The sequence below is a fragment of the Diadema antillarum genome, unplaced genomic scaffold (assembly GCF_040938485.1).
Source record: "Diadema antillarum isolate AM-2024a unplaced genomic scaffold, OU_Dant_1.0 seq00002328_RagTag, whole genome shotgun sequence".
In the NCBI taxonomy this organism is placed as follows: Eukaryota; Metazoa; Echinodermata; class Echinoidea; order Diadematoida; family Diadematidae; genus Diadema; species Diadema antillarum.
The window spans coordinates 27099-55034 of record NW_027272947.1 but is presented as its reverse complement, the minus strand read 5'-3'; the positions used below and the strand labels follow the sequence as shown (position 1 = coordinate 55034).

At 37.3% G+C, this 27936-nt stretch overlaps 1 protein-coding gene across 1 annotated transcript in view; it reads left to right on the top strand.

Moving 5' to 3' along the window:
* Nucleotides 1-891: 891 nt before the first annotated feature.
* The window catches only part of LOC139714581 (C-Jun-amino-terminal kinase-interacting protein 4-like), a gene marked incomplete at its 5' end in the record, with an annotated part of 45344 nt that continues 18299 nt past the window's right edge, over nt 892-27936 (top strand). The window contains 12 exons of the mRNA XM_071626272.1: nt 892-974; nt 5585-5605; nt 11058-11081; nt 14611-14668; nt 15558-15710; nt 16989-17162; nt 17929-17988; nt 18808-18999; nt 19346-19613; nt 24950-25114; nt 26023-26200; nt 26725-26892. Coding sequence (XP_071482373.1) covers nt 892-974; nt 5585-5605; nt 11058-11081; nt 14611-14668; nt 15558-15710; nt 16989-17162; nt 17929-17988; nt 18808-18999; nt 19346-19613; nt 24950-25114; nt 26023-26200; nt 26725-26892 — 1544 coding nt within the window. The remainder of the gene's footprint in view (nt 975-5584; nt 5606-11057; nt 11082-14610; nt 14669-15557; nt 15711-16988; nt 17163-17928; nt 17989-18807; nt 19000-19345; nt 19614-24949; nt 25115-26022; nt 26201-26724; nt 26893-27936) is intronic.

Sequence of the window (27936 nt, the reverse complement as noted above, 5' to 3'; positions counted from 1 at the left end):
CTCCCAAACATTGTCTTAAGATGTGACGTTCGTAATAGATATGTAACAATGTGAATGAAAGTGGCGTTTCACTGGTGCACTTTGTGCATGTAGATTTACAACAGTGCCTTTCACCTGTTGTGAGAAATCCTATGGATTATCCAGGTCAAAATTGTAGCATTTTTGTTGCAGTGATGATCTCCAGGGGATTTTAATGCTTTTTAATAGCTAACGCATTTTTACCAAGGGACATATACAAATTGTATCTCAAAACTGTCATGCATATCCCCATGCCAGATATTTTATATCAAGAACATTAGGTATTTGTGATAATACTGCAATATAGAATGCAGGATGTTGCATATTTCGTAATTAATTTGACTTTACTATAATATTTGCTGCAATTGTAAATGGCACTGTGACTTTTGTTGCAGTAGACCATAACATACTACTTATGTATTTCTTTTCTGAAGTGCTGTACTGCAGGGTTGTAATTTACAATTTATTCCAAAGATATACTGTTCCATACACACATGCAGCAAGGTTTTTAAGACAAAGTTTGACAGTGTTAAGTAATTTACAAATAGCCAAAGGCTTAGAGTATTGAAGAATATAAGTAACTGCCTGTCTAGTTCTTTTTTTTACATTTTCAATTGCAGTCATAGATGATGTCAGGATAAGAATTATTGTTTTGAATTAATATGACATTACTTATCTAGAATGATTCCATGTATTAAAGAAGTTACTGTTTGTCAAAGAACTGCAGTTGCTGTGTGATTTTTTTTTTTTTTTTTTTTTTTTTTTTTTTTAGGAAGAAATCTCTAACCACAAGTGTTTTCCTGACTGACATCTTCCCTTACGTGATAATTTTTTAAATGTTTTATTTTCAATCGAATGTTTTATTTTCGATAGCCGTGATCCTAGAACAGCTACCATCTTTGACGAGCTGGATCCATCCGTCATCAGTGAAATGGACGAAGGTGCAAACATCGTAGGTATGTATAACGGCAGGTTCGTTGGTGCCGGGATGCGCAGAGCATGGCGGTTTTCTTGCATGTCATAGTGGACAAACCGACATTGAATGAAATCCAAAAGCATGTGTGTGGTTGAGTGCAGAGTGTAAATCATAGTTATTGGTATACAAGTCTGCTTCTTTTCAAACTGTGTAGATGGCCTAGCCTGTGCAACATTATACTTTGTCAGGAATCTACTCAGAAAGTTTTGTCCTGATGTTGCATCAGCTAGGAGTGGGATAACTGAGCATACAAGTAGGTCTGTCAGTTAAGTAAGGCATAGAAATTTTACTCAGTATCACAAATGGAAGAGCATTGGAGGCAGAGAAAAACAGTGTGTTTCAACACTTATGATCTAATACTTTAGGCCAAGTAGAAAAAATATATATTAGTTACTCATCCCCGCCGTCATTGTTTATTGCCGCCACATCCAAAAAAAAAAGAGAAGATAATAATGATTAAAAAAGTTATAAGAAGACAAAATTTTGATTGATTTTCACTGTTTCCAGCTGTTGAACCTCACACGAGCACACACGAGCACAGCCTACATATCGTATTGTACTTAAAAACGACTGGATTTTAGACTACTCCAATAGCGTCCAGGAAAAAACAAAAGAGAAAAAAAAAATTGCCCTTATTCTCCTTTTTTTTAAATAAAGGACAAAAAACTTTTCTTGTTTACTTGGCCTTAGTTATGGAGCTGGATTTCAGTGCTCATGTTTGCAGAATATTTGAAGAGACCCAGAATGAAATAATGAGTATCTGCTGCCATGGGAAGTCACACACACACACACACACACACACACACACACACACACAAAGAAGAAAAAAAAAGATGAAAGACCGTAATGAGGAGGAACTCGTGCCTTTGAGAGAGAGAGAGAGAAAAAAAAGATTTCCAACAATTTAGTAAATAGCAAACCCTGTTCCCATATTGCAACAAATGCATTGTAGTAGTGTTATGACAGTAATGATACTAATTATTAAAAATAAAAGGGAGGAAAAAAAACAGTGGTGTGCATACTACATTTTGTATTAACCCTACATGGCCCGAGTTGTTATGAAATTATGTAGCCCGGAGCTTCATGTTTTTGCTTCCCAAATTTTAGTTTCTTTCTCTTGTGAGAATTAGTTCTGGTATGTCTTATCATGTGTAGAGGTTTACAGCCTTTCCATCTACATCCTGCATATGAATGGAAGCTATAGTCAGTTTGCGTCTTGTTAAAGGTAAAATATAGTTCTCAAAAGGGCTTGAAATAAATCTTCCACCATTTGGAATTTGCGTGCATTACATCAAAAGGCTCTACAAAGAAACTTGTCTGGCTGATGTGATTTGATAGGACAATGACTTGGTTTGGAGTATTTTGAGATTGAAAGTTTTGAATAATAAAAGTCAGGGTCTCTGACCCTCATTCCTGAAGTGCCATCTCTGTTTAGTTGTGGGTAGGTTGAACATTACTGGTGCATAATGATCGAAACGTGTCCTAGCTGTAGTATTGAATTGCATGCGGCTAACAAGCTGTGCTTGCGATTCACTCTCATGCAATGGATACTGCTATGACCCGATATATTGTAATCCTGTAATTGATTCAAAACCATCATGTAGCAACCACGATTGGGAATGCTCTGAGATTGCAATTACTTCTGGTGTAGCTTTTGGGGTAATATTTCACATTTTCATCATGCCCATCTGAGATTGTGTTATCACAGCATATGCATATGTGCCCATTGTAGTGCAAAATAGACAATTTCTGCAGTCATATGGAAACTATGTTTTACCTTTGAAGAAACAGTATAGTTTTAGTTGAGATGGGGCTTCAGTTTTCCGACTTTTTTGTGAGATAATGAGAAACCTCTATGAAAATGTGAAAGAGCATACAGTTCTAAGAGGTATTCAAAGTTTGTTTGATGAAAATTTTGAAGTTTTGAAGAAAAAAACAATGTTCATCGAATAAACTTTGAATTCCTCTTAGAAGTGCATGCCCTTTATTATTTCTTATTAAGTGGTTTCTAATTATTTCACAAAAGTTAAAATCTGACATACCCATCTAAACTAAAAATATGCCATACCTTTAACCTGTAATCTGGGGTGGTCAGACTAGACCTGGACGAGTAGTAGGGAAAGTGAAACTTTAGAGTTTAAGGCTATCAGTGATCAAGAGGGAAATCTACTCCATGTCTGCTTCTCTCATCTGCACTTCTTTCCTATTAAAGGACAAGTTCACCTTCATTAACATAAGGATTAAGAGAATGCAGCAATATTAGTAGAACACATCAGTGAAAATTTGAGGGAAAATTGGACAATTGATGCGAAAGTTATGAATTTTCAAAACTTTTGTGTTGGAACCGCTGGATGAGGAGACTACTAAGGCTCATGATGTCATATGAGTACAACAGTATTAAAGAAAATGTAATGAAAATTCAACATATTTTCACTTTTTTCGCATAATAAAAGAGCACTTGACTTGCCTCTTTCCAAAGGCAATGGGAATAATATTACCCATAACATATGTCAGTGACGAGTCAAGGGAATGTGTACTTTTTTCAAAAGATGAAATTTTGTGAAATTCTCTTTATATTTTCCTTATATTGTTGTATGCATGTGACATCATACACTGCAGTACTCTTCTCATCCAGCGGTGACTGCACAAAAACTTCAAAAATTCATAACTTTTGAACGGATTGTCTGATTTTCCTCAAACTTTCAATGATTTGTTCTACTAATATTGCTACATTCTCTCAATCCTTATGTTAATGAAGGTGAACTTGTCCTTTAAAAAAAAGAAAAAAAAATCTAGGATAGGATCTCTGATATGTCTGGTTTTGTGTGCTGCAGAATACAACATTTGTTCATGCCTCTCTTTTTTTTCTACTTCTTCTTCTCAGTAGAATTCTTTGGCGCAATTTTCACGTGCTGAAATGAAAATTATATATACATATATCTGCTTGGATTGCATGCATTAATGTAAAATCAGGGGTACTGGTAATTTGCATACATCCCTTATGTCATGAAGTGGGTGAAAACTGGAAGCAAATCTTTTACAAATCTTTCATGAGCAATGTTGGTTGTTACTGCTTTTGAGGAGATGAGAATGGTATTTTAGATATGGGTGAACTTGTATGTTAATAATAAAGAGGAAATTTCACTTATATACAGGACATATTATCCATCTTCGAGTGCTGTGTATCAAGTTTCGGGGTAAACAGGACTGTGAGCATATGAAAGTGAAAAGGCCAGACAGTCTAAACAAAATGTGAGAAGGAAACAACTATTCTTGCCAACTTTCTGCTTTGATGCTCTGAAAATAATTAAAGCAGTTGGTCAGTTTTACGCGAAAATCTAAAAAAGGTAGTGTAGTAAAACGTGTCATTATAACTTGACGAGCTGTCCTCCTGCTTTACAAACTCCCTCAGACAGAAATTATATGTCAAAGATCTTACATATTGGGGACATCTGTCTAAGATGTAAAACAGGTACCAAATTCATCTCCCATGTATAATATTTCACTGTGTATCTCAATCTCAGTCTGTATACTAATTCTCCTAGAGTTTCTGTGTCCCACAAAACAACCTCTTATTCTTTTCTCTTTTTTTTTCTTTTTTTTTTTTGGGGGGGGGGGGGGGGTCAAATAATTCACAGAAAGTGAAAAAAGCTAAAACCACACCACTGCTCCTTTGCACTTCTCTATGTCTGAGATGCCAAAACTAGTAACTTCTTATGACCTTTTGCATTCATGACCAGACATCTATTGGGGACATATTTGATGCATATTACAAATATTATGTAACAAAATGAGATTTGCTACCAACCTGTCTATAAAGGCAACCTGACAAGTTTTCTCTGACTGGTTGCTGTATACAGGTTTGACTGTATATGAATGGTAGAAAAACATAGCATTGTCCAGCATGCAGCTTCGTATGGATGTTCAGAGATGTGTGGTTGCAATGCTTCGGTATTCAGCCGTAGCATTCACAATAGAGTACCCTAGTAAGGTTATGTTGAGTGCATGGCTTGATAATAATCTATGGGAGAATGCAAACATACAGAATATATGCACTCTCTGTTGCCTATCATCTGAGAAAACTTGAATACGTGTGTCTTACGGTAATCAACTCTAGCATTTGGATGGAGTGATGCGCTCTGTGTTCATCAATGCATGCCTGTCTTTCTGGATATTGCATTGAAATTCCTGGGTCATTTGGTCATCTGTCCCTATTCCTCATCTTAAAATCTGTAACAGTGTATCATGTGAACTTTACCACAGTCCTTCATTTAAACTAGTACCTTAGAGTGCATTGACCTTTTCTTTGTTAGTCTCCACCCAAGAAGGGTGCCAGGGGCAAGGTAATTTGGGGACTGTCTGTCTGTCTGTCTGTCTGTCTGTACACCATATTACAAGCTTTTTAAAAGTAACATACTTATATGGGTCCCGTTGATGCCTACCCTTTGTATATCCGACATGAGTGTACATTTGGGTCATAATCCCTTTAATATGTCAAAGGTCACTCGACATTATGCCAAAATTGTCATGCTCTGTTTGTATAACCTCTGACTGTCTTTGTATCTCACCTTTTCTATCCATTCCAATTAGTGGATCCTGGGGAATTTTCCGGTGTGTATTTGCACATGTGCTCCGTGGTGACTATATTCCTGTAGCTGTAGTTCCATTAGTATTGTGCATTTTGTGGCTGTAGATGCAGCTAGATGTAGTATTATTTAGTATATTTTGTGTCATCATCCAAAAGAAGAATATATGGTTTGGAAATGGCATCATATGTTTTTAGATTTCTCTTCCTTTAAATTCTTTATTCTTTATTTTTTAATCTTTTTTTTTTTTTGCTTAAATTTATTTTGATTACCCATGCTTAATACGTGCAATATTCCCAAATTTTACATGGATTTCAATGCCTTGAGAGTAACTATGTTTTTGTTTGTTTTTTTTTTTTAGTTTGTATTATGCCCTTAGAAACATCAGTGTTAAGCGCTATATAAATGTTATTCATTATCATGATCATTATCATTATGATTTTTCATCTGCAGAGGTTGGCAGCCCTGCCATTTTACATAATTGTAGAGTATGGTCCCACCCATTGCCCTTTCTGTTATGTGATGATGTTAGCATGAGCTTTGTAGTCACAGTATATTAAAGTCTGGCATGTATGGCAGAAGACAGCACTGGATCCTATCCACCACATGCCTGGCAATAACTAGTTTATAGCAAGAAGTAGGTCACTAGTCAGAATGGCAAGAAATGATATATAACATTGCACTAAGAATGTTATAATGCCTTTTTCATCCCATTTGCTCAGCCCCCATTCAAACGCTCAGACATCAGCCATATTATTTTCCAGTCATAACCTTTCAGTTGTGGATGTTGCTGGGGGGGGGGGGGAAGTTTTGCATAAATCATGCACAAAATCAGAATCTTTGTACCTGTGTCAAGATGAATCCTCGTCTAGATATTGTGTCTCTCTAGAAATTGTATCCAAATCTGTTTTCTGTTTTTTTACCTCCGCCAAGGGAGGAAGTTATGTTTTCGTTACCGTTGGTTTGTTTGTTTGTCCGTGTGCAAAATAACTAAAAAAGTAGTCAGCAGATTTATTTGAAACTTAACAGGAAAGGTTGAGAATGACACAAGTAACAAATGATTAAATTTTGGTAGTGATCCAATAATTTTTGGGGAATTTATGAAGGATTTTTGATATTTTGACAGGTAGGGTCAATGAACGTGGGAGTTCAAGCTGCACATTTTTGAAGTGCGTGCTCTAGTTTCTGCTAGGGAGAGGCACGCCTTGCAGCTGAGGGTTTATGTCGTAACAAAGGCTTCTATATTGGGAAATTGGGCAATTTTTTAGCATGTATACCTATGGGTGGAAATCACTGATCTCTATGGAAGAGCCCAAAGAACTTTTCCCCAGTGGTGGAGAGGAGAAAAATCTCTTTGGAAAGAGCAAGATCATCAGTGGAAAGTAGCTGCTTGGCGGAGGTCTGCGCTCTCAGAGTGCTTTTCTAGTTTTATCATATTTTTATTGCTTGAATTCTTTTATGAAAACTTGAGGTGTTTTTGTCAATTTACATTTTGTAGCTGTTGGGAATCATTAAAATGAGGCCATACAATCAAAGGAAATGAAAGGAATGCAGAGTAACCCACCCTCAACTAAAATTTGGCCAATGGTTAATCTTATTTTAGTCCTGTCTGTGATGAAGTTTGGAAAATGTCAGAACTTGCAGAAGAAAGACATTATCCTCTACATGAATAAGGAGAAGCTGTCACTCTGACCTTTTGCAACTCATGTAATTTGTGGATATATTTTCACTGTTTATCTTCTGTGAAAAGAAGGTATTCATTTCTTAATCCAGTGAATTGAGTAGCCTAGAATGAACACAATCAAAATCTCTCTGTATCATGAAGCTCATTAGATCACTTTCCACCATCTAATTACTTCATTTTTTTTTCTTTTTTTGCCTGTTGTAGTAGCTGTATATTTTTTATTAATGCTCCATGGGGCACTACGAAAAGACTCCTTTATCAATGAAACATATGCTCTTGGCTTATTCATTATACACTTAAAATCAAGAATGCTACTCATCACCAAGTTTCTCAAGCTTTTTGCTCCCACACCCTCCATACTCCATAGAGGAGCACGATCATTGCAAGTATACCTGTGCATTTGTAGTCACTTGCACGGCCAATAATTCCTATGATATCTCTTCAAAAACCATATGGATGTTCACTCTGACTGAAAGCAACTGATTTAAAATCATCTCAACACTTTCTTGGTTGTCTCACCAAATTTGTTTGCTTGTGTTTTGTTTTGTTTGTGTGTATGCTTCATATAAAGCTCATTGTGTATTCAGTTCTCAAGTCATGTGCCATTGTGTATATACATACATTATACAGACCATCTTGAACATCAATAATGTGTATCTTGTATCAGTCTCTTTACACATGTGTTTATCCCTCATTTAACCACTAACATGTGTATTATGTTGTTATATTTTGTTTTACGCCTCCACGTCATGTGTCTTTTCACCCCTTCGCTTCCCCCGTTTCCTCCCCTCTGTCTCCGCCCTCCCTCCTAAGACGAGCAATCTAGTGACGAAGAAAGCGAGTCTGACAATGCGTTGATGTCAGGTTTGTTGCCCAAGTACCTCATGTTTTCCTGACTCCTCCTAGCAATCCAAAGATAGAGGCACTCTTGGTGCAATGGTTATGCTCACTGCTTGCACAATTAGCAATTTTTTTTTTTTTACATGTATACCAGGGCTAGAGATTGGTGTTGGCCCGGTGGCGTGGTGGCCCAGGGCCACCAGAAATGGATGCTGGGCCACCACTCTTTGAGGAAAGATACGTGTTGGCAGCCCAATCGGGCCATCAAATTTCATTGTTGGTCTACGAAAAGAAAAAGTTGGTGTCGAGCCTTGTATATACATATACCAGGACTCAGCATTAATGGTGGCTTGCTTGGCAGCCCGAGGCCACTTAAAATTATGTCGAGTCACAAAATTTCTAAAAAGGCTATCTTTTGATGGCCCAATTGGGCAGTTAAAATTCAAAATTAATTTCACATTTCCTTTTATTTCAGGCCTCTGCACTTCCTTTTTCGAGCCTCCAAAATTTCAAATTCAAAGATTTTAGTGGCCCAAACACCAGAGAAAAAAAGTTAGTGTCAAGCCCAGCGCATACAAAGCTGACACATTCAAGATTATGGCCGAGTGAAATAGAGAACACAGTTTGATTTTAAACCCCATGAAATCCAGTCAAAATTTCGTAGAAGGAACCTCGTTTACTTCCATATCATGTAAAGAGCTGCATTATGTGCTTGCGGTACACATAACATTCAACCCAGTTGTGCCACACTGATTAACAGTCACCATATGATTGCCTATCACTTTGTGTTAGTGTTTATGTTTTTCTAACCATAGTGCCACACAGCAGCAAACGACCAAAACTCTGCACGAGAGACATAAAAGATTTATGGAGCCGTGTATCACCCTTCCGCTCCCCATTTTTTTTTTTTTCTTTTCCTCTTGTGGGAAGCTGTACCTGAGCACTATGCTGAAACTGCCTTTATGTTACTCAAGAAGCTACTTTGGATAAATCCAAGAACAAGCCATGCCCTTTTCAGTGTCCTATCCCTGTTTACTGCATATGTGTAATAATTGTTGCAGCATTTACTTGCAAATATGTACTATATATACATGCATTACATTCAGCTTGTGTAAAGCTTGCTTTTGACATTTCCAAATAAAACTCATTCGGTTTGTTGTGTGCATATATATATATATATATATATATATGTATATGTCAGTCACGATAATTTTCGAGTGCATACCATTTTTCAATGTTTATAGTGTATTACTTTGATATTTCATAAATTATATTATTGTCTTTGGTATTTCTTGATTTTAGTGGGGGTGTGGGGGGGGGGCTGTCCATTTTCCTGTGCAAAGTTATTGTCTATGCAATAACTATAAAAAGCAAATTCATGAATTTGAAAAAGCAAAGAGATGGCTGTCATTGTCAAAATCTGACGTTTCAGTGACAACTTTGAAGACAAAATTGTATCAACATGGAAAAGATCGCACTTTAAATAGCTCTTCATGAACTGACCTCAGATGAAAGTCTAGTACAGCTCAAGAGTTTGAGGCAAAGTTATGGAATCTATTTATACATTAAAAGCACAAGAAATGGGTGACAGTTCATACTAGCTGGTGTATCAGCATACCATATATAGCAGGGATATTTGACTTGTTATAGTTGACAAAGTATTGGAAATGTTAGAAAAGCTGTTACCTAAAAATGAAAAAATAAGATATATCATGCACCGGAGGGATATCATTTGAAATTGCTACATAGTTTGCCCTGCTTCTTATTTGTTTGTTTTAGTGTATTTACTTTCACAGCCATGTTGATATGATGGCATATATCATGAATCTGTATAGATGATATGTGTGGGGTGTCTGTGTAATTGTGTGTAACTGGTATATAGCCACATATAGGGCCTGAGTTTGTATCATACACTGAACTAAACCATTCATGGTATAGTGAGCTTGATCATTGTCGAAAACAAAGGGTAAGCATAGTTACGAAATTTCATGCAGAACTGGATATTTTATAACATGGAATATCCAGAGAGGGCGTGAAACATATACCCTTTGTTTATAAAGCCTTGTATTGTTTAACACTAGATTTAGATGGAGAGAGAAAACTTTAAACTTCAACTCAAAGTCTGTGGGAATGAAAAGGAGAGGAAAGATCATATCTGGTTTTGACTGCTAATTAGCTAAACGTGAATATACCAAGATAAACAGAGATTAGTTTTGAATATTTCTTTCATGTTACGTCAGCTTCAGGGGAAAAAGAAATGCTTAGAACCACCCAACTCTATGTGCTGTAGCTCTATTGCCTTTGCCATGTATTAAGATTAAGCAATAGAAGCATCCATGTGTATGTGTATCATACATTTTACTAGTTCTGGCCATAGTGCAGCTGGCTCTGACACACAAACATTCAGGGTTAGATCTCCCTATCGCATGGTCATCATTTTCTTTTTCTCATGGTTTTTAGGTTTCTCTTTTATAATTCAGCATGTTCTATGTGGCTCTGCATAGGTTTATGTGGGATGTCTAGTCATAGAGTGTGACAAACAGGCCTGTAGCAACACTTTGGGACACTTTAGACTAAAATCTATAGGTTTCCTGTAGGCATGTACATATTGTCAGATACCTTGTTACTAACTCTCAGTTGAAAACTAGTACCTATAAGTTGGTCTATCTTGTTGACATCAATATTCCCAGATTACTTAAACTTATGTTTGTTTGTTTTGCAAAGGTGAAATACTCAAGCCAGTTTCCCATAGTGATATGTTTCATATGTTTTTCAAATGAATGAAAGGAATCATTTGGATTCAGTCATACACTTGTGACATTTTAATTCTTGCTCATATTTTTGGGGCAAATTCTGAAACTTTTTTGTTTAACCAGTTTTGCATAATTTCTGTTAACTCCACACCATGCACACCCATTCTCACCTCATTCCTTACCACACGTTAAACATGCAGTGATGAGCCCTGATAACTTCTATGGTAAGATGCCAGCAGGCATTGTATGTTTGTATGTCTGTCTGTCTCTCTTGTGAGTGGTTTGTCTGGTCCATCTGTAGTAGGTCGTGGGTAGTCTGTCTTTTTTCTTGCTGCTTTTTCAGTAGACAGACCAAAAGTTGCAAATTGGTGCAGAACCCTGTCAAACTGCAGAAATGGTCAATTTTAAATTATCAAATTGCATCCGTCATTTCTATTGAAAATTATCATTTGGCAATCAGGCTCAAATTAAAGAAAGATGATTTCTATTTTATAAAGATAAAAAGAGAAGCCTTTGATGTAGTGAAAATGGTATATTATACACGTGTACACTTGTACCTTGCAAGTACTGTGTGATCAGACATTTCTTTGCAGTTTGTCTGAAAGTCTTAATCTCTTTACTTCATATTTAAACAGAAGTCTCTGCTCACCTGGCAAAAATGTATTTTCCATTTTGAAACAAAATCAATTTGTGTGCCACTTGTTGCTCCAGAAGATTCAAATTTGTTGACAAGCCATCTCTTTAAAAAAAAATCAAGAGTGCTGAAGAAATAGCAAAAGAATGTGTAGTGATTATGGGATCTAACAGCTATCATTTGGTATTAAACATGCTTATGTTGTTCCTGGAGGTTTGATTTCAATTGAGCTTTAAGTCTAAAATGCATTGATAAATGTGACAGGAGCTAAGGGAGTTATGTATCACGGCAAAGTGTTCTTTTGCAATAGTCTGTGTCATGTTTGGGAGTTAGGGCAGGTGTTATCAATCGTGCTGGTATGGGGGGGGGGCTAAAGCTCTTCGATGTGTGTTTCTACATAGCTCAGTGTATGTGCAGCTTAATTTAGCATAGCACACTTCAGTATGTTGTATAGTTGCAAGTATTGATGGATTAGTATTTACTCAGCTGATGTTTGAACAACTTCTTTGCTCTTCTATCTAGAGCATTTACTCATGTCTCCAAGTCAGTTCCTTTCACACAGTACATGTCAAAATTTTAGTCTTTTTTTTTCTTTATCAATTCAAGCTGCATTTTGCAGACTATGCTTTTGGTGCATACACAGCGATTAAATTTCAGGGCAGAAATCATACACTATTAAGTGTCAACTTGTTTGTTCTGTTTTGAATTTTCTCTCTTTCAGTAAATGCTATTAAAAACTTTTTTTCATATTCCCTCTTTGTTATGATTACATAACCACATCATTTGCATTTTAGTCTTGTTTGATTTTATAGAAAGAAAAAAAAAACTAATAATATTAATTGCAATCACAGACATTCTGCCCTAATCCTGCCAAATCTTCCACTCATAAGTACAAACCATAACTTCTATGCTGGCTGTTCCTTCGCTCTAACTGTACATATTCTAAACATCTCTGTACCGGCAGCATTTATCAACTGCTGTGTAACTTCCATTAAGAATGATTTAATGATTTTCTTTGAACAAAGAAAAATACATCGTCAGTGTATTTTGTGTAGAGAATTAGTGGACTTGTGCCTTGTGCCTGTAGCGATGTATAGATGTGAATAAATGGCTATGTGTTTATTTGTTGCATGCGTAGATTAGCATTACCATCAAGATGGAATGTTTTGTGATGTGGAAATTTTTGTGAACTTCACACTCCACTGTCCTTTTTTATAGTATACATTGCTTCCACATTGTAGACACAAAATAACATCTGTACACACAGTTTTCAGGGTCTAGAATGTATTGCCGATATTAATGGACAAGTCCTGAATTCACCTGTTACTGTATAAGCTGTTATTTTCATGAGGGTTTAATTTTCGCGAATTTCGCGAATCACTGTTGGACCGAAAATTTAAAAACATGCGAAAATATCGCCATGCGCCAGGGTAATAGTGCACTTATGTTAGCATTGGTGTCCATTCGCGAAAACATCCCGTGAAAATGTCCGTGATCTCCTCATTCGCAGAAATATCTATACGCGAAAATAACAGCTTATACAGTACCATCAATGTGGATCTGAAATTAACCAGTCGATGTATAATCATTGGGCCTGTTTCATTTAGAGGTTTGCACTTTACTATGAGCAGCGATAATTGCAATGACAATGGTAGTAGTAAAATTAAATAGCCAATTGTATGTGAGTATTCAAGCTGTTGTCATAGTAACTGTAGCCACAGGATCTTACAATATAATTGCACAATTCTTTCTTATGAAACAGGCCCCAGAACTTTGATACCAACACTTGACTCTGATAAACATAGATATGCACACGTATGCACACACCTATATACACATAAACACAAGCAAAAGGACTTTTTGGCCGCTTATGCATTGTCTGCTTTGTTAAAAATTTTTGAGGGTACTGATGTTATGTGGAATTATTTGGTTCAGTGTCTTAGCCTATCATTGTGAACAGCTTCCCCGTTGTGCTAAAATGTTTGTTCCCCACAAAATGATGAAACAGATCCTAATCAAGTGATTGGTTGAGCACGTACATGTGACCAGGCACGTAATTTTCCTAATAGGTAATTTTGCTTATGACCAGTGAAAATTAAAAGGTATAATGGCTGGTCAGTAGCTTGTCACATCGCAATGATGACCCAGCGAAACTTCATTATTTGATTAAACTTAACTTAAATTTGATTTAGCATGCCCGTCATGTTTGAAATTCTTTCAGCTACAAGGATCGCCTTCTTTATTTTACAAAATAAATAATACGCATCAGTTTGTTTGGGCATTAGTACAATTACCCACACTCGGTACCTTTGGAACAATCCAAGCATTCAGCTTTTACCTTGGGCGTGTTAGACTGTTCCATAAGTACCTTATGTTGGTAATTCTTACTAATGCTCTCACTGATGTGCATTATTTGTATGATATGACTATACATCTCAGGGTGCTCGAAACCCACAGGCCTGTTTGCCCGGGCAACTAAAACCTTATAGTGGGCAAGTAAAATAAATGGGTTCTTGCTTTAAAAATGTGTAGGAAGCTTGCCCAAATGCTCTTTTGGGAAAGTGGGGAAAAATTTGTTTTGCCATGTGTCAAAGTGTGTACTGATGTTTGTAGATGTCTTTTTGCATGCATAGTGCAAAGTTAGTTTTCTATGTATGTGCACTCTTTTTAAAGACTTGTATTTTTCAATCATTATGACCAAACAGGCGATATCTTTCACCTGTTTGGTTTTAATGTAGTCACTCAAATAAAGCTGTCTATCTTGTATATCGTTTGCAGGCATTTATATTCTATGTTTTTCCGACATGGTAGTATCTTGATGTGAGTGTTTGGCATTCTTTGATGAAGTTTGTATTCTGCATATGTTCATATGCTGTCCTCACTGTACCCCACAGCGATGGCAGACTAGATTCCATAGGAAATAATGTGGTCAAACCAAAAATAAGTGCTACTTTTGATTTGACAGAGAACACAAAGAGAACAAGCAACTGCACTTCTTCACATAACTCCAGACGTAGAATACACTTCTTCTTTTTTTCAATTCAGTCAGTGGAATTATTGTACAGTTTTATAATCTCTGTCCTCTTGGATTTTTATTCCATTTTCTTGATATTATTCAGGAATGGGCAAGGAAGTGGAGAATATACTGATGGAGAATGCAGAACTCAGACAGACAAAGTAAGTCAATCTACAAACTAGAAGGAGGGATAGGATATCATTGATTTGTGCACTCTGGTATAGTGGTGTAATCTGGAGAAACATAGACGGTGTTGAATGTTAAGAATACATGGAATGCCTTATTTGGGTATGATGTCGCTTTCTTTACCTCTATGCTATGTCAGATATACCGAGATATCCTTAGATATTTTAGCTCGTTGTTTGGTCTGGATGATAGTTTACAAGGTATGGGACAAAGTTTGTAAACCACTCTTCAGATGAAATTTTCCTGGCTGTTTAAAGCATTGATATCTGTGTTTTGACGTCTTTAACTAAATAGCAGTGGGATGCTGAAAATGATAACTGGTATTTTTTTAATTCAAGAATGGTGTCTTCTACTCTGTACTATTAATACTCACAGCAAACATTTTACACTCAAACTTTTATGATGACATCATATAGAAGGTATTGGTAAGAGTCTGTGTGCAAACAATGAAAATAAAAGCACCTTAACAGCACTGCACATAGGTGTGACCGTTTAAAAGAAAAATTACATCTCAAAGTACATCTTGTATGCGTTGGAAAATATCAAATTCTTGTATACCAACACTTTTTATCTCTCACGGTTAAACACTGATTAATTGATATTTATGGTATTAGCGACACACTATTGCTCTATTTTCTTCCAAAGACCACTTATTTCCAGAACGCAGAGGGAAAAAACAGTTCAAAAACTGGAGAACCTGAAGCAAACCATAGTGATAGAAATAACCAAATCCATTTTGCACTTGCCATGACACTCAAATATGGAAAAAAACAACAACAATAAAGCAGCTCAGCATCTCGTGGTGTGGGACTGTCAGCACTGTTATGCATTTTCATTTTGTTTTGTGCTCTATCCACCTACCAGAAATGCGCTGAACGTGGTGAAGGACGACCTGATCGCCCAGGTGGACGAGCTGACGTCAGAGACGGAGATGCTGAAGCAGGAGATTGTCACCATCAACAACGGCAAGGGTCGCCTCAACACCCGCATCGCTGACCTGGAGGAGGAGCTGAAGAAGTAGGCCTCCATAGGACCATTCTTATTGGGCTAGAAAACTCGCCAAGTTAGGGGGAAAGTTGCCAAGCAACTGTGCCAACATTTACTAGAAACTAACCCATTCTTATTGGGCTTGAAAACTCACAAATTGTAAAACTTTGCCAAGTTAGGATGAAAGTTGCCAAGGAAATGTACCAAATTTTACTAGCAACTAGCCCATTCTTATTGGGCTAGAAAACTCGCCAAGTTAGTAGGGGGAAAGTTGCCAAGCAACTGTGCCAAAATTTACTAGAAACTAACCCATTCTCATTGGGCTTAAAAACTCACAAATTGTAAAACTTTGCCAAGTTAGGATGAAAGTTGCCAAGGAAATGTACCAAATTTTACTAGCAACTAGCCCATTCTCATTGGGCTTGAAAACTCACCAAATTAGAAAACTTTGGCAAGTTAGGATGAAAGTTGCCAAGCAACTGAGCCAAATATTACTTGAGACTTTGATTAAAAACTCCCAAGTCAGAGTGTGAAGTTTCTGACTGTGTGCAGTGTTTTGTATTTTGAGAATGCACACAGCAAGAAAGTCACAAATTTGACTCACATGATTTTCACATTAGCTCTTCTGTTAGCGCATGGTGAATGAGTAAATTGGGCATGCCAAGATTTTTCCAAAACTTCACAATTTTTTTTTAGTTGAAGCTAACATTGCAAGTTTTCAGAGTAATGAGGGCACATAGTATAAAACATTGCAAGTTTTCCTGTCGCTACTTATTGTAATTAGAAAAGTGTGATTTATTATCAGTATCTAGGTTTGCATCATCATTCAAAAAATTTTCTTTTTTCAGTTTTCAAGTAATATTTCTTTATATCATAGTTTTTGAAGGATTGCAGCAGCTTGAAGATTATTTTTATCACTTCTCCCTCTTTACATGTGGTTTTCTGATCAGATAGATAGATATATCATGCGTGGAAATACACTTGTATTGTGGAAAGTTCCATGAGGGAGAACAAGAAGAGAGAGTGATGAGTTTTACATGACCTCTGACATTCAGAGGATGTGATACACAGATGCCTAAAAGGAGACATTGTTAAGTATAGGAGTGTCTTCTCAACTTGTCATATACAACGTTGATAATGGATTTGGGATGAAGTTGAATATGAAAACTTTCCAACATAAGTGCCTTTCTGGATCTTATTTAAAACTGGCAGTACTGAAGGACACTGCAATTTGTTTAATTCAGTAACCATCGTGCATAGATTTAAATGGAGACTCACTCTACTTCCTCATCTTTGCTGTCATTCCAGGGCAAGGGAAGAGAACGAGAAGATGCGGGAAATCGACGATGAGGAGGGCGTCCCCATGGCGCAGCGTAAGAGGTTCACTCGGGTGGAGATGGCCAGGGTTCTGATGGAGAGGAACCAGTACAAGGAGAGGCTGATGGAGCTACAGGAGGCGGTCAGGTGGACCGAGATGATCAGGTCAGGGTGGCACAAATAAGATGATGATGATGATGATGGTGATGATGATGGTGATGATGGTGATGATGGTGGTGATGGTGATGATGGTGATGATGGTGATGATGATGGTGATGGTGATGGTGATGATGATGGTGATGGTGATGATGATGGTGGTGATGGTGATGATGGTGGTGATGGTGGTGATGGTGATGCTGGTGATGATGATGGTGATGATGATGGTGGTGATGGTGATGATGATGGTGATGGTGATGATGGTGATGGTGATGATGGTTATGATGGTGATGATGATGATGATGGTGATGATGATGGTGGTGATGGTGGTGATGGTGATGATGGTGATGATAGTGATGATGATGGTGATGATGGTGATGCTGGTGATGATGATGATGATGAGTGCAATAGTAAGAATGACATCAAAATGATGATGATTGTAACAACAAGGAAGTATAAACATATGAGGACTGTTGCCATAGTAGTTTCTGATACACAAAGTTGTATTGCAGCAAGACCTAGAAGCACGAGACCAGGTTCCATGCTGCAATTTCAAAAGGCATTTTGTTGTTTTCCCCTGTAGAAAGCTGTAGACCTATTCAGAATTTGTGAACAAAAGTTAAGAAATTGGTTTCTAATGTGTTCATGCAGTTGGAATTTAACTGTTGTAAAATGCACTCCACTAAAAATCAGAGGAGGTAGAATTAGCAGAATATAAATATTATCTTTCAGTTTCTCTAACCATTGATTCTCTCCCTCTCTTCTGTGTCTACAGGGCATCAAGGGAGCATCCATCGTTTGAGGGGAAGAAGAACAAGTCATCGATATGGAAGTTGTACGTGAAGATCTTTCTATTTCATTTTATGACCAAACAGTGACCTTTAGTTACATTGGTGCCAGCATTGTAGTAATGGCTTTGATTTTTATAGGCATACATTATTTGTCGAGATTGCATCTCTGAGAAGGGTTGGTGAGATCGCAGTTTTTGAAATCAGGCTATGATATTGCTAAGTATGGCATGTACAAATGTAGAACATTTCTTGTATCATCTGTCTGTCAATATCCCATGCTGCTGGTCATCTAAACCTATTTTGTTATGATTTCTACATTTGCAAGCAGTGTACTTAGCAGCTTGTCACCCGTGCCAGTTTATCAGTTTGGAATACGAAGATGTCACCAGTATCTGATACACACAGTGAATGTGAAGATTATATGAGTGTAGGTGTGTGAGAGAACAATATGCCGATTAAATGTAGCGTAAGAAGGAAAAATATCATCACAATCGGGATGCTTCACCAACTTAATCGAGAAAAAAAAAAAATCAGGCGCACAAGTGTGCTTTGTTTTGATGCTTCAAGAGCTTTGTGCAACTTGCTCAGTCAATGCTATGTAAGTAAGCAGGTCTGAGTGGTCTGGAATCCTACCCAAAGTTGCGAGAAAAAAAAAAGGGAAGGAGAAAATTATCAACAAATGCCTACAGGTGGCACTATTGCTGAATGTTAATCAATGCTCTTTTCACAGTACATTTCAGCATGCAAAATCACCAATCATGTTCTATTGCGTGCACGATCACAGGTTGCATGTGATCGCGATCTGGATGATCGCAGGTTTAAATGAAGTTTGCACCAGTGGTATTTCCTATTTTCTGGCACAGCTTCAGCAACCTCTTCACCAGTTCGTCCACGTCGTCTTCAGCAGTGGCCACGGCTCCTCGGAGGAACTACCCTGCCGCCAACGTGAGGTACAATGCCCCCACGGGCAACGTGGCGCCGAACAACAAGCAGCGCACCCAGACGATTGCCTCGCTAGACAACAAGACCAAAGCATTTGACTTCCTTGAGGATGGGTATGTTAATTTGGCTTCATTGAGCATTGAATGCTTTGTTCCAGAATGGAAGATAGATGTTGTATTTCAAAAGCAGTGATTTTAGCATACAGATATTTTCGCGAATAAGGAGGTCACAGACATTTTCACACGATTTTGTTTTCATGATTTGACACTGAGGCTGTCGTGATTGCACTAGTGCCTGTCTGTTCATGATATTTGTGCATCTTGGTAAATTTGCAGCCCATCAGTGATTCCCAAAATTTGCAAAAATTAAACCCTTGCAAAAATAAAAAACTTTTACAGTACTTATGCAGTTAAAAACAGCAGTGATATTTCTGGAAGTATTTTCTAACTGTCTTGACAGTGAAGGGAGTCAGCGAATGAAGGACAAGCGGGAGCAGTACAAGAAGGTGAAGGCCCATGTCAGAAAGGATGATGGGCGTGTCCAGGCCTATGGGTGGAGCCTACCAGCCAAGCACCCCTCCCCTTCCAGAAGCCCCGCCTCTAACCAAGGCCAGCCTGAGGGCAGCAGTGGCACTGGGGCCAGCACAAGCGGAACCGGGCGTGGTCTGGTGGGAGTGCCGGTGCCGGTCTTCTGCAGACCACTTCTGGAGAAAGAACCAGGCACAAAGGTATGTCATGTTTTCCCTTTTTTTTTTTTGGGGGGGGGGGGGGGCAGTCTTTAAAAAGAAATGTCATCATTTTGTCAGTGGAGAAATATTTCACCTTCTTTGAAGTCTACTGCATTTACAAGGCCTTTCTGTAGCTTGTTTCCCCATCTGATGATGTTCCAGGAAGTCTTTATAATATTGTCATATTCTACTTATACAAGAGATCATACACCCCTCTCTTGATACCCTTTATTTATAAGTGAGTCTTTAAGCATTGACATAATTGTGGTGAAATTAAAAAATAAAAAAAACTTTTTTTCCAGTATTGCTACTTTGAAAGCCATCTGCCACTACTGAGATAGATTTCATTTTTCAAAAATGTAAGTTTTGCAGCCCATCCAAATATTTTGTAGAGTTTGAGCTCAGATAGGAGAAATTATTGTGGTAGGAGTGGTGCCATACCAGTGTACATATAATAAATACTAATGATGCAGCAAGTTTCCAGTTGAGCCAGCATTTTATCACATTTGGGTAAAAAAAAAGTGCCAGTGGGTATCATTGTGGCCAGTTTTCACTTGAGGATGTCAGGCGGGAGCATTAAACCGTGGTGCTAACGAAATAGGGAAAATTTCTGATGCATTGGTGCCCTAGTTTCAGTGGTGTGAATTTGATAAGTGCTGCTGTGATTTGGTTTGGTGCCCCATTTTCCCTCGCCTTTTCCAGCCTTCTAAAGTTTTGTAATTTGTGCGAGACTGTCTTACCTCTCTCATTCTATGATAAAGCCATATCATATATATCTTTTATTTACATATTCTTCATTATAACAAAGGAAATTGTATTGGGGTTTGCATAGGGCATTGTTATTTTGACAATTCATGCCTACTATTTATGTGATATTTGCATGTTTGATAGTCCAAATAACCTGGAAGTTAAATGAAATGTTCCTTTTGGCAACAGTATTTTGATTGATATAAATACACACCATATCAGTACTGATCAACATATATGTCCCAAATTTCTCATTTCTTTGTATTCATAAGCACATCTTTGTGGTGTACCTATAGATAGTAAAGTTTCGTACTGAAAGGGCAAAGACAATCATGACAGTTTGCTAGTCCATGTCCAGATAATAGAGAGATCCGAAAAGTGATGGCCAGTAATCGGGGTTGAACTGTCAGGGTTGGAGATGATCATGTCAGGAATTCTATTTCATGTATCACAAACCAACAACACCAGCAATCACTGAAAATCAAGTATTTTAGTGCTATTTCTATTTTTAGAGAGATGTTATACATCTAGGTTTAATTTATGACAACTTCATTAAATTGGGAAAATCCAGTTATGTACAAAACAGAAATGATGGCTTCGCATTGACTAATGCTCAATGCTTGAAATGTAACAAAACATTCCCTCTTTCCACTTCACAAATATCAAGAAGCAGTTTGAAAACACCATGAAAAGTGTGAGTATGAACTGAAGACGGACGATTCTCTTCCCATTACCTGCCGTAGAAGCGATGCTCACCACTCTCCAATGCTCTCCCACACTCTCTCCCACCCTCTCGGCTGTGGTGTGTTGCTCTGTGTGCCCACATAATCACTACATGCTTCCACACACTGCAGATGTTGTAGTTATTATCTTTAGAAGGCTTTTTCTTGGGTCTATTGAGCTACATGTGTATGTGCTAGTAGTGAGGAAACTTGTGTAAACACTGTGGAAACAACAGCAATGTATTATGATGATCTTGATGAGAAACAAACTGCATGACACAATCATCCATCATCCATAAAATGGTGTATATAAGGCACAACCCTAACTTGATCTTTATAAAGGGGAAAACAAACATTGTTTCTTGGCTATAAAAAAAAAGAAAAACAGTAAACATCAGCTGTCACACTGCTTTCATTCAATCGCTTTTTGTTTCTCAACTTAACACATTAATGTACACATTTTATCCATTTGAATATTATGAATGAAACATGCGTTGTCATATGTATCAATGTGATTTATCACAAAACCTGCTTGATGTGGATGAACACATTACCAAAACAAAGTTACGTAGGATGTAGGCTTGGAGTGAAGGAGAAGTACTTTGGTCGTGTTAAGATTTACACTTTTGTTGCTGGAGTGACAAGACCTTGTATCTCAGATTTTAGTGAAAATCACTTTTTTGGATTAATTGTCAGTAATCAGATGAATGATGTCCTGTCCAAATCCTTGCCATCTTACTCCCAAAATGAATCTACCTCAGCATGAGAAAGGAAAGGCACTCCCCTTTGTTAAATAGTACTTTGGCTGCCATGTTTTTTCGCTCTCCTGAACATTTGACATATTTTGAGATACGAGGTCGCGCCCCAACAGTGTTTTGCTATAATCACAACATTACTCTATCCCTCAACCCCTGTCATTTTCAGGTCCACTAGTTTTGTTGTGTGAGTAATACTACAACCCATCTAAATGATGCAAAGAAATTACACTCTACGGAAAAGTGATGAGAAAAGAAGGAAATACTATGAAAAAAGTCTTCCAGAAGTGTAGGATATATTCAAGTGCTTAATGCTGTCAAACTCCATAGCAACTTTAAAGAATGGATTATCGGATTAAAGTGAAAATATGCACACTCATCAGTTACATTCTTTTAGTGACTGATAACCAATTTCCAATGCAATAGCATCATCTTTTCAAAACTTATTGGAGTTGAAGAGTGTATAAAAGGTTTTTTTCAGAAATAAAAAGGGACTTCTAAGACATACCTCATATCACACTTTTCAAGAAGAAAGCAATTTTTCCTTTGTTTTATGATGCCAAACATAGCAATATGAATGAAGAAATGCTCTTTCACAAAATGTAAAAGGACCAAACAGAAATTGACTACGGTGACCCATTTCACCTATTTTGAGTTCTCACATAAAATTAAGTCATGCGATTATTTTGTTGGTTTTGTGATGCACAGTGACGTACACCTGGTATATATGTGTATATTGTTTAGAATTCTTGGATCTAGCTCTGTAGCCAGTACATTTTTGGTTTGATGCTAACTCGCCTCGGTAAAGGTTGCTCGTATGGAGTCACATGGCAAGTTCTGCACTAGAAATCATGCCGTGTGAGGGATAGTAGCATCTGTCTCCGGGTCGGTCCACTCTGGCAGTACCCTAGTATGATGTGCTTTTGGGGTTTGTTTTTCACTTCATTAAACTTCTTACACTGCTAATTCATTCCCTATCATGGTTAGAAAACTTAACTAAATTCTTACCATCTCGTGATTATGACTCATTTTTACAAAAGTCACTGCTTAAAGCAACACAACAAAGCTTGTAAATCATCTAGGAGATTTTGCCATCGTATGTATTGCCACATTTCCAAATTGTATAAACTGTATACATCTTCATACATAAAATAAATGCAGGCAGTGATCTGCATGTATGTGGTTTAAAAGTGAATGCTGCAAAAGGAAAATATATTTTAAAAAGTCATCTATCCCTTATATTTATATCATTAAAACCAGTTAAAAGATATAACTTTGTCCAAAGACTATGTCACATATATTTGTTAACCAAATTGTACCAGTCTGTCTGTCAAATCAGCAGAATCTAGACTGCATTCAGATTCAGACATTTACTGTGTCAGTCAAATATTTAGAATGTTTTGACATTTATATCAAAGATCACTGTCAAAAACCAAAAGCTCATAAAATTCAGAACATCTTTCTGATATATCAACCAAATTAGTTATGTGTACCATATTCTTGGATTTTTTTTCCTTGAATATGTGTGCCAAGTAATGTGTCATATTAAACATCTCTATAAATTATATACAATTAGTTCTTTGAAGATAGTACTTTACAGACACCAGTTCATCTGTAACAGTTTTCTAGAAGACATTGAGGCTGCCTATGAGGAGAAAATTTTCAAAAACAAGTATCCCTGGGAACATGAGTTCTGCATTAATGTTTGGGTGTATCTATTCTGTCGGTACAATCATTAATTTCCCATATCCAAAGTTATTGCTGTATTTACCACAGTATTGTTTGTGATATTCAAAATATTTGCCAGTGTATGGATCTATTACATTGCCAAGTTCAAATCTGGAAATTTATTTGAAATGTCAAGATGTTCACAAACAGTCACACAAGGAGGAAGATGTTCAAATATTGTTGTTTTTGTTCTTCTTCTTTTTTGTTGCCAGTTACCATTAAATCAGAAATTTGTCATCAAATTTCAAAAGTATTTTTTTTCTTTTTTTCTTTTTTGTCGTTGGTATGATTAAGAGCTAATGCACTAACTAGTCACCATAGATGTGTCTCATTTTCATTCCATGGGTGTGCGGTTATTCTAAACAATGTATACAGATTAATATTTACTGCACAGTGTTATCATATTTGCTGTCATTGTAACAAAAGGTGCATTTTTCCACAGGAATTACCGAAAATTTTATGCAAACCTGGTCAGTCAACCAAACACACATCTCTTCACCATCGTGCTTACTTGTAGCACAGCTTACAAGCCCATGAGATATTTAACCTCACCATCAGAGCTGTGAGGATACCCTACCTACAGTGAATTCACCAGATCAGTTGTCATTCGATATTAATGTAAAATCTTTGTATTGCATATCATTTTTGTGAGCTACAAAGTGAGCACACTTATGTGCATAGATGGGACTACACTGTTGGATTGTCCCATTATTCAAGCGTAAATTGTTCTTTATCCCTTCTTGACAACAAAGTTACGCACTAATCTCTCTCCTTTCCACTGCAATCTATTCCAACATGATGTCTTTCGGATAATTCTAATCATTCTACGACATTTGGATGGAGATACCTTGGTATATTAGTGCTACTGGTATAGTGAATATTTGTATACATCTTTCTATGTATATCATGGTTAACCACAGTAACCCATAGCAGCTAAAATAGCCATTGTCCGCTTGCAACATATGCACCATTCAAGCTGTTCATCCACCAAAGTGAACAAATAATTACCATCCTTTGAGATGCCAAAGGACAGGTTAGAACTCATGATAACACATCATACTCTGATGTCCTTTTAGTCCTAAGCTGGCATCAATTATGACCTTATACCAACCACAGGTGTTTTCCTGTGCTATATATCCAAGTGTACTTACAGCCTCAATATTCAGGTGTGAGTTTCTTCACTTTGTCTCCCTCTACAAATTAAATTTGTTCAGATCGCAACTGCTGATCTGTAAATTGATAAACATGTCGAAAAAAAGGAACCTTTACCCCTCTGAATAATATCTTTCTATCAGCCTCAATATTTTAAAGAGATATAGATGATACCACCACTGATGTGTCCTAAGTGGCAGTCTGTATCTGTACTTGCTGTTTTTTGTGACAGATTTGGTGTGCTGCCGGAGTAGATCTCAACGGAGGAAGGACCAGGGACGGGGGCTCCATCATCGGAGCCAGCGTCTTCTACTCCAGCCCTGACCCAGATGCAGAGGTCTCCAACAGGAGCAGCAAGGAGGGGTCTGAGCTTGATAGACTAGACGAAGAAATCACTGTAAGTATTCTTATATTCTTAGATACCTCTAATATGCGTAGATGTTTGAAAACAGATGCTCATCTTCAAAAAGTTTGTAAATATTTTCAGAATTTTGTAAGATGTGTAATGCATCAAGGGCTGGGAGACATATAGACTTCAGTTAAAGAGAGAGTAAGACATTCTGTTTCTAAACTCAAACATCATTCAAGTACTCATTGTGGCCAAGGAATTAAGCCTTGATACATATCTGATCGGTCAACAAGAAACTACAGTCATATTTTTTTTTCTTTAATGAATGTTTGCATAGATTATTGAAAGCGGGTGCTTTGCCATATTTTTTTTTTTTACCAATGGAAAAAAAAAAGGATTAGCAATGACTCGTTATCAGATTTATTTTCTTGTTTGATGACTTCTTCTTCTACTACACTGGTTATGTTATATGTTAGGTTATGTTTCTATCGGCGTTGGTTTGTTTGTTTGTCTATTGGCAAAATAAGTCAAAAAGTTATGAACAGATTTTAATGAAACTTATAGGAAAAGTTGCTAATGACAAAAGGGACAGATTATACAATTTTTTGTATTGATCGAGGAATATTTCTATGGATTTTTGCAGGATTTTTAAATTTTTTTGGCAGATAGGGTCATTGAACTTGAGAGATCAAACTGCACGTATGTGAGCTTTGCATACGCGCTTTACAGCACATGCTCTGCTCGGGTAAAGCGCTGCACAGCTGGAAACTGACATAAACAAAAGGCTTATTTTGAACGATGTTCAGCATGCGTGTACAGGTGGAAATGAACTGCTTTGCGGAGATCTGTGCTCTCCGAGTGCTTTTCTAGTGCCTTCTGTTTTTCTTTGCTATGTCATCATCATTTTTTTTTGTTATCTTCATCCTGCCGATCCGCACCTCCTCTTAATGACACAGAAACAGCAGAAGGAGCTGGACAAGCAGAGAAAGAACCGGCTCTCCTCCCTGGTCTGGATCTGCACCAGCAACCAGAGCACCACCAAGGTGACGGTGATCGACGCCAACCAGCCCCAGAGCATCCTGGACATGTTCCCCGTCAGCACGTCCTACGTCCTCTGCATCGCCTCGGTGCCGGGTGAGAGATGGTTCTCTTTCTCTCCCCTCTCTTTGTCTCTCTTTCTCTGTATGTTGTATATATCTCTCTCCTTATCTCTTTCTTTTCTCTTTCTCTCTCTCTCTCTCTCTCTGTATATCGTATGTATCCTTCCTTATCTTTCTCTCTATAAATATCTTGTATATATCTCTCCTTATCTTTTTCTCTCTCTTTCTGTGTCTTGCATATATCTCTCCTTATTTCTTTCTTTTCTCTCTCTTTCCATGTCTCTGTCTATCTCTTCCTTTCTGTGATCCTCCTCTTTCTCTCTCTGGAAGTTTTTGTACCTCCTTCATATTGGCATTTTTTTGTGTGTGAATTAGCATCACACTAATTAAGCTAATTTCTAGAAAATATGCAAATTATGTGGTATATACCCTATTTGTGCTTTGAATGTAGGTTGGCACAGAAAACCCTAAAACACTGTACATGCTGTCCAAAGTCCCTAGAACTAAAATGACTGCATTATGTTTTGGTACATCTAAGTATTTTTTTTTTTCCTTCAGGTGCAATGGAGTCAGATTACCCTACAGATGAGAACCTACCATCAGAAACGACAGACGACACTGCATCAGTGTCCAGTGGAGGCAGTGATAGCGGCTTTGGAACAGTAACCTTGGTAACAGCCAGCATACCAGCTACACCCAGTGGAACCTCACCCACATCAGAACGGGGTTAGTCGTCATGTCAGGCTCGCAATGCCATGCTGTAGAGGGTGACTTTAATCTGCTCAGTGTTTAAATCATGCTCATACATTATCTCTTCTAACTTAGAGGCATTATTTACCATTTGCAGATGAATCAAAAACCCAGCTGTAGTACTTCAAAATCGGTGTAAAATGTGAGTTAGGGATAGAAACAACCAGTGTAAAAAGCTGATCAGTATAATCAGTGTTAAGTAGTGTATTGTTAAATATACAAAATGTGAACAATAGTTGTAATAAAATTATCTTTAGACTAAACCATCTACAGTTATGGTTTAGTGAGAAAAATAGTGATATGTCCTTTTAGGCTTTATTGCAAAAATTTATATTGTAGGATGTTTTGTGATACAACTGACCTACACATAGGCCCTATGCATCAACTGTGATAGCTCGAACATTTTTTAGATCACTGCTCCCAATGGTAAACAATACCATTAATGTTAGTACAGACAACTCCTGTTAAAATGAAGTCCTCAGAACCACCAGTTTTCTTTCGTTATGTCAAAATTTCATTCTAACTGAACAGGAAAGTATATAAACATACATAGATGATAATTCTGGGGCCTGGGTTTTTACTTCTTTGTATAAAGAATTTCATTATAGCTGTGTTTGTGGTCATGGCAGTGCACTGTAACAGCATCAACAGAATGTACTGTCCATCTTATAATGATTACAAAAATATTTCATTTCACAATTTCTGCCAATGGTAAATCACGTAGGCCCCATTTTATCAACAGATAAAATTGATTTTAAGTCCAGAAAATCAATAATTATTCTCCCAAATTACTATAAGTCCATAAATCAACGATTAACTCCCAAATCAACCATAAGTCCCTTTTATCAAGAGACCCAAAGTTGAAGTCAACTTTAACTTCCTCCCAAATCAACTATAAGTTTTCACAACTGCTCCAAATCCATGATAACTCTATAGTTGATAAAAAATCAACTATAGATAGAGACAGTCTAGGTAGACTCAATTGTAAGACAATTTACAGAAGAAAGATAACTGTCACAC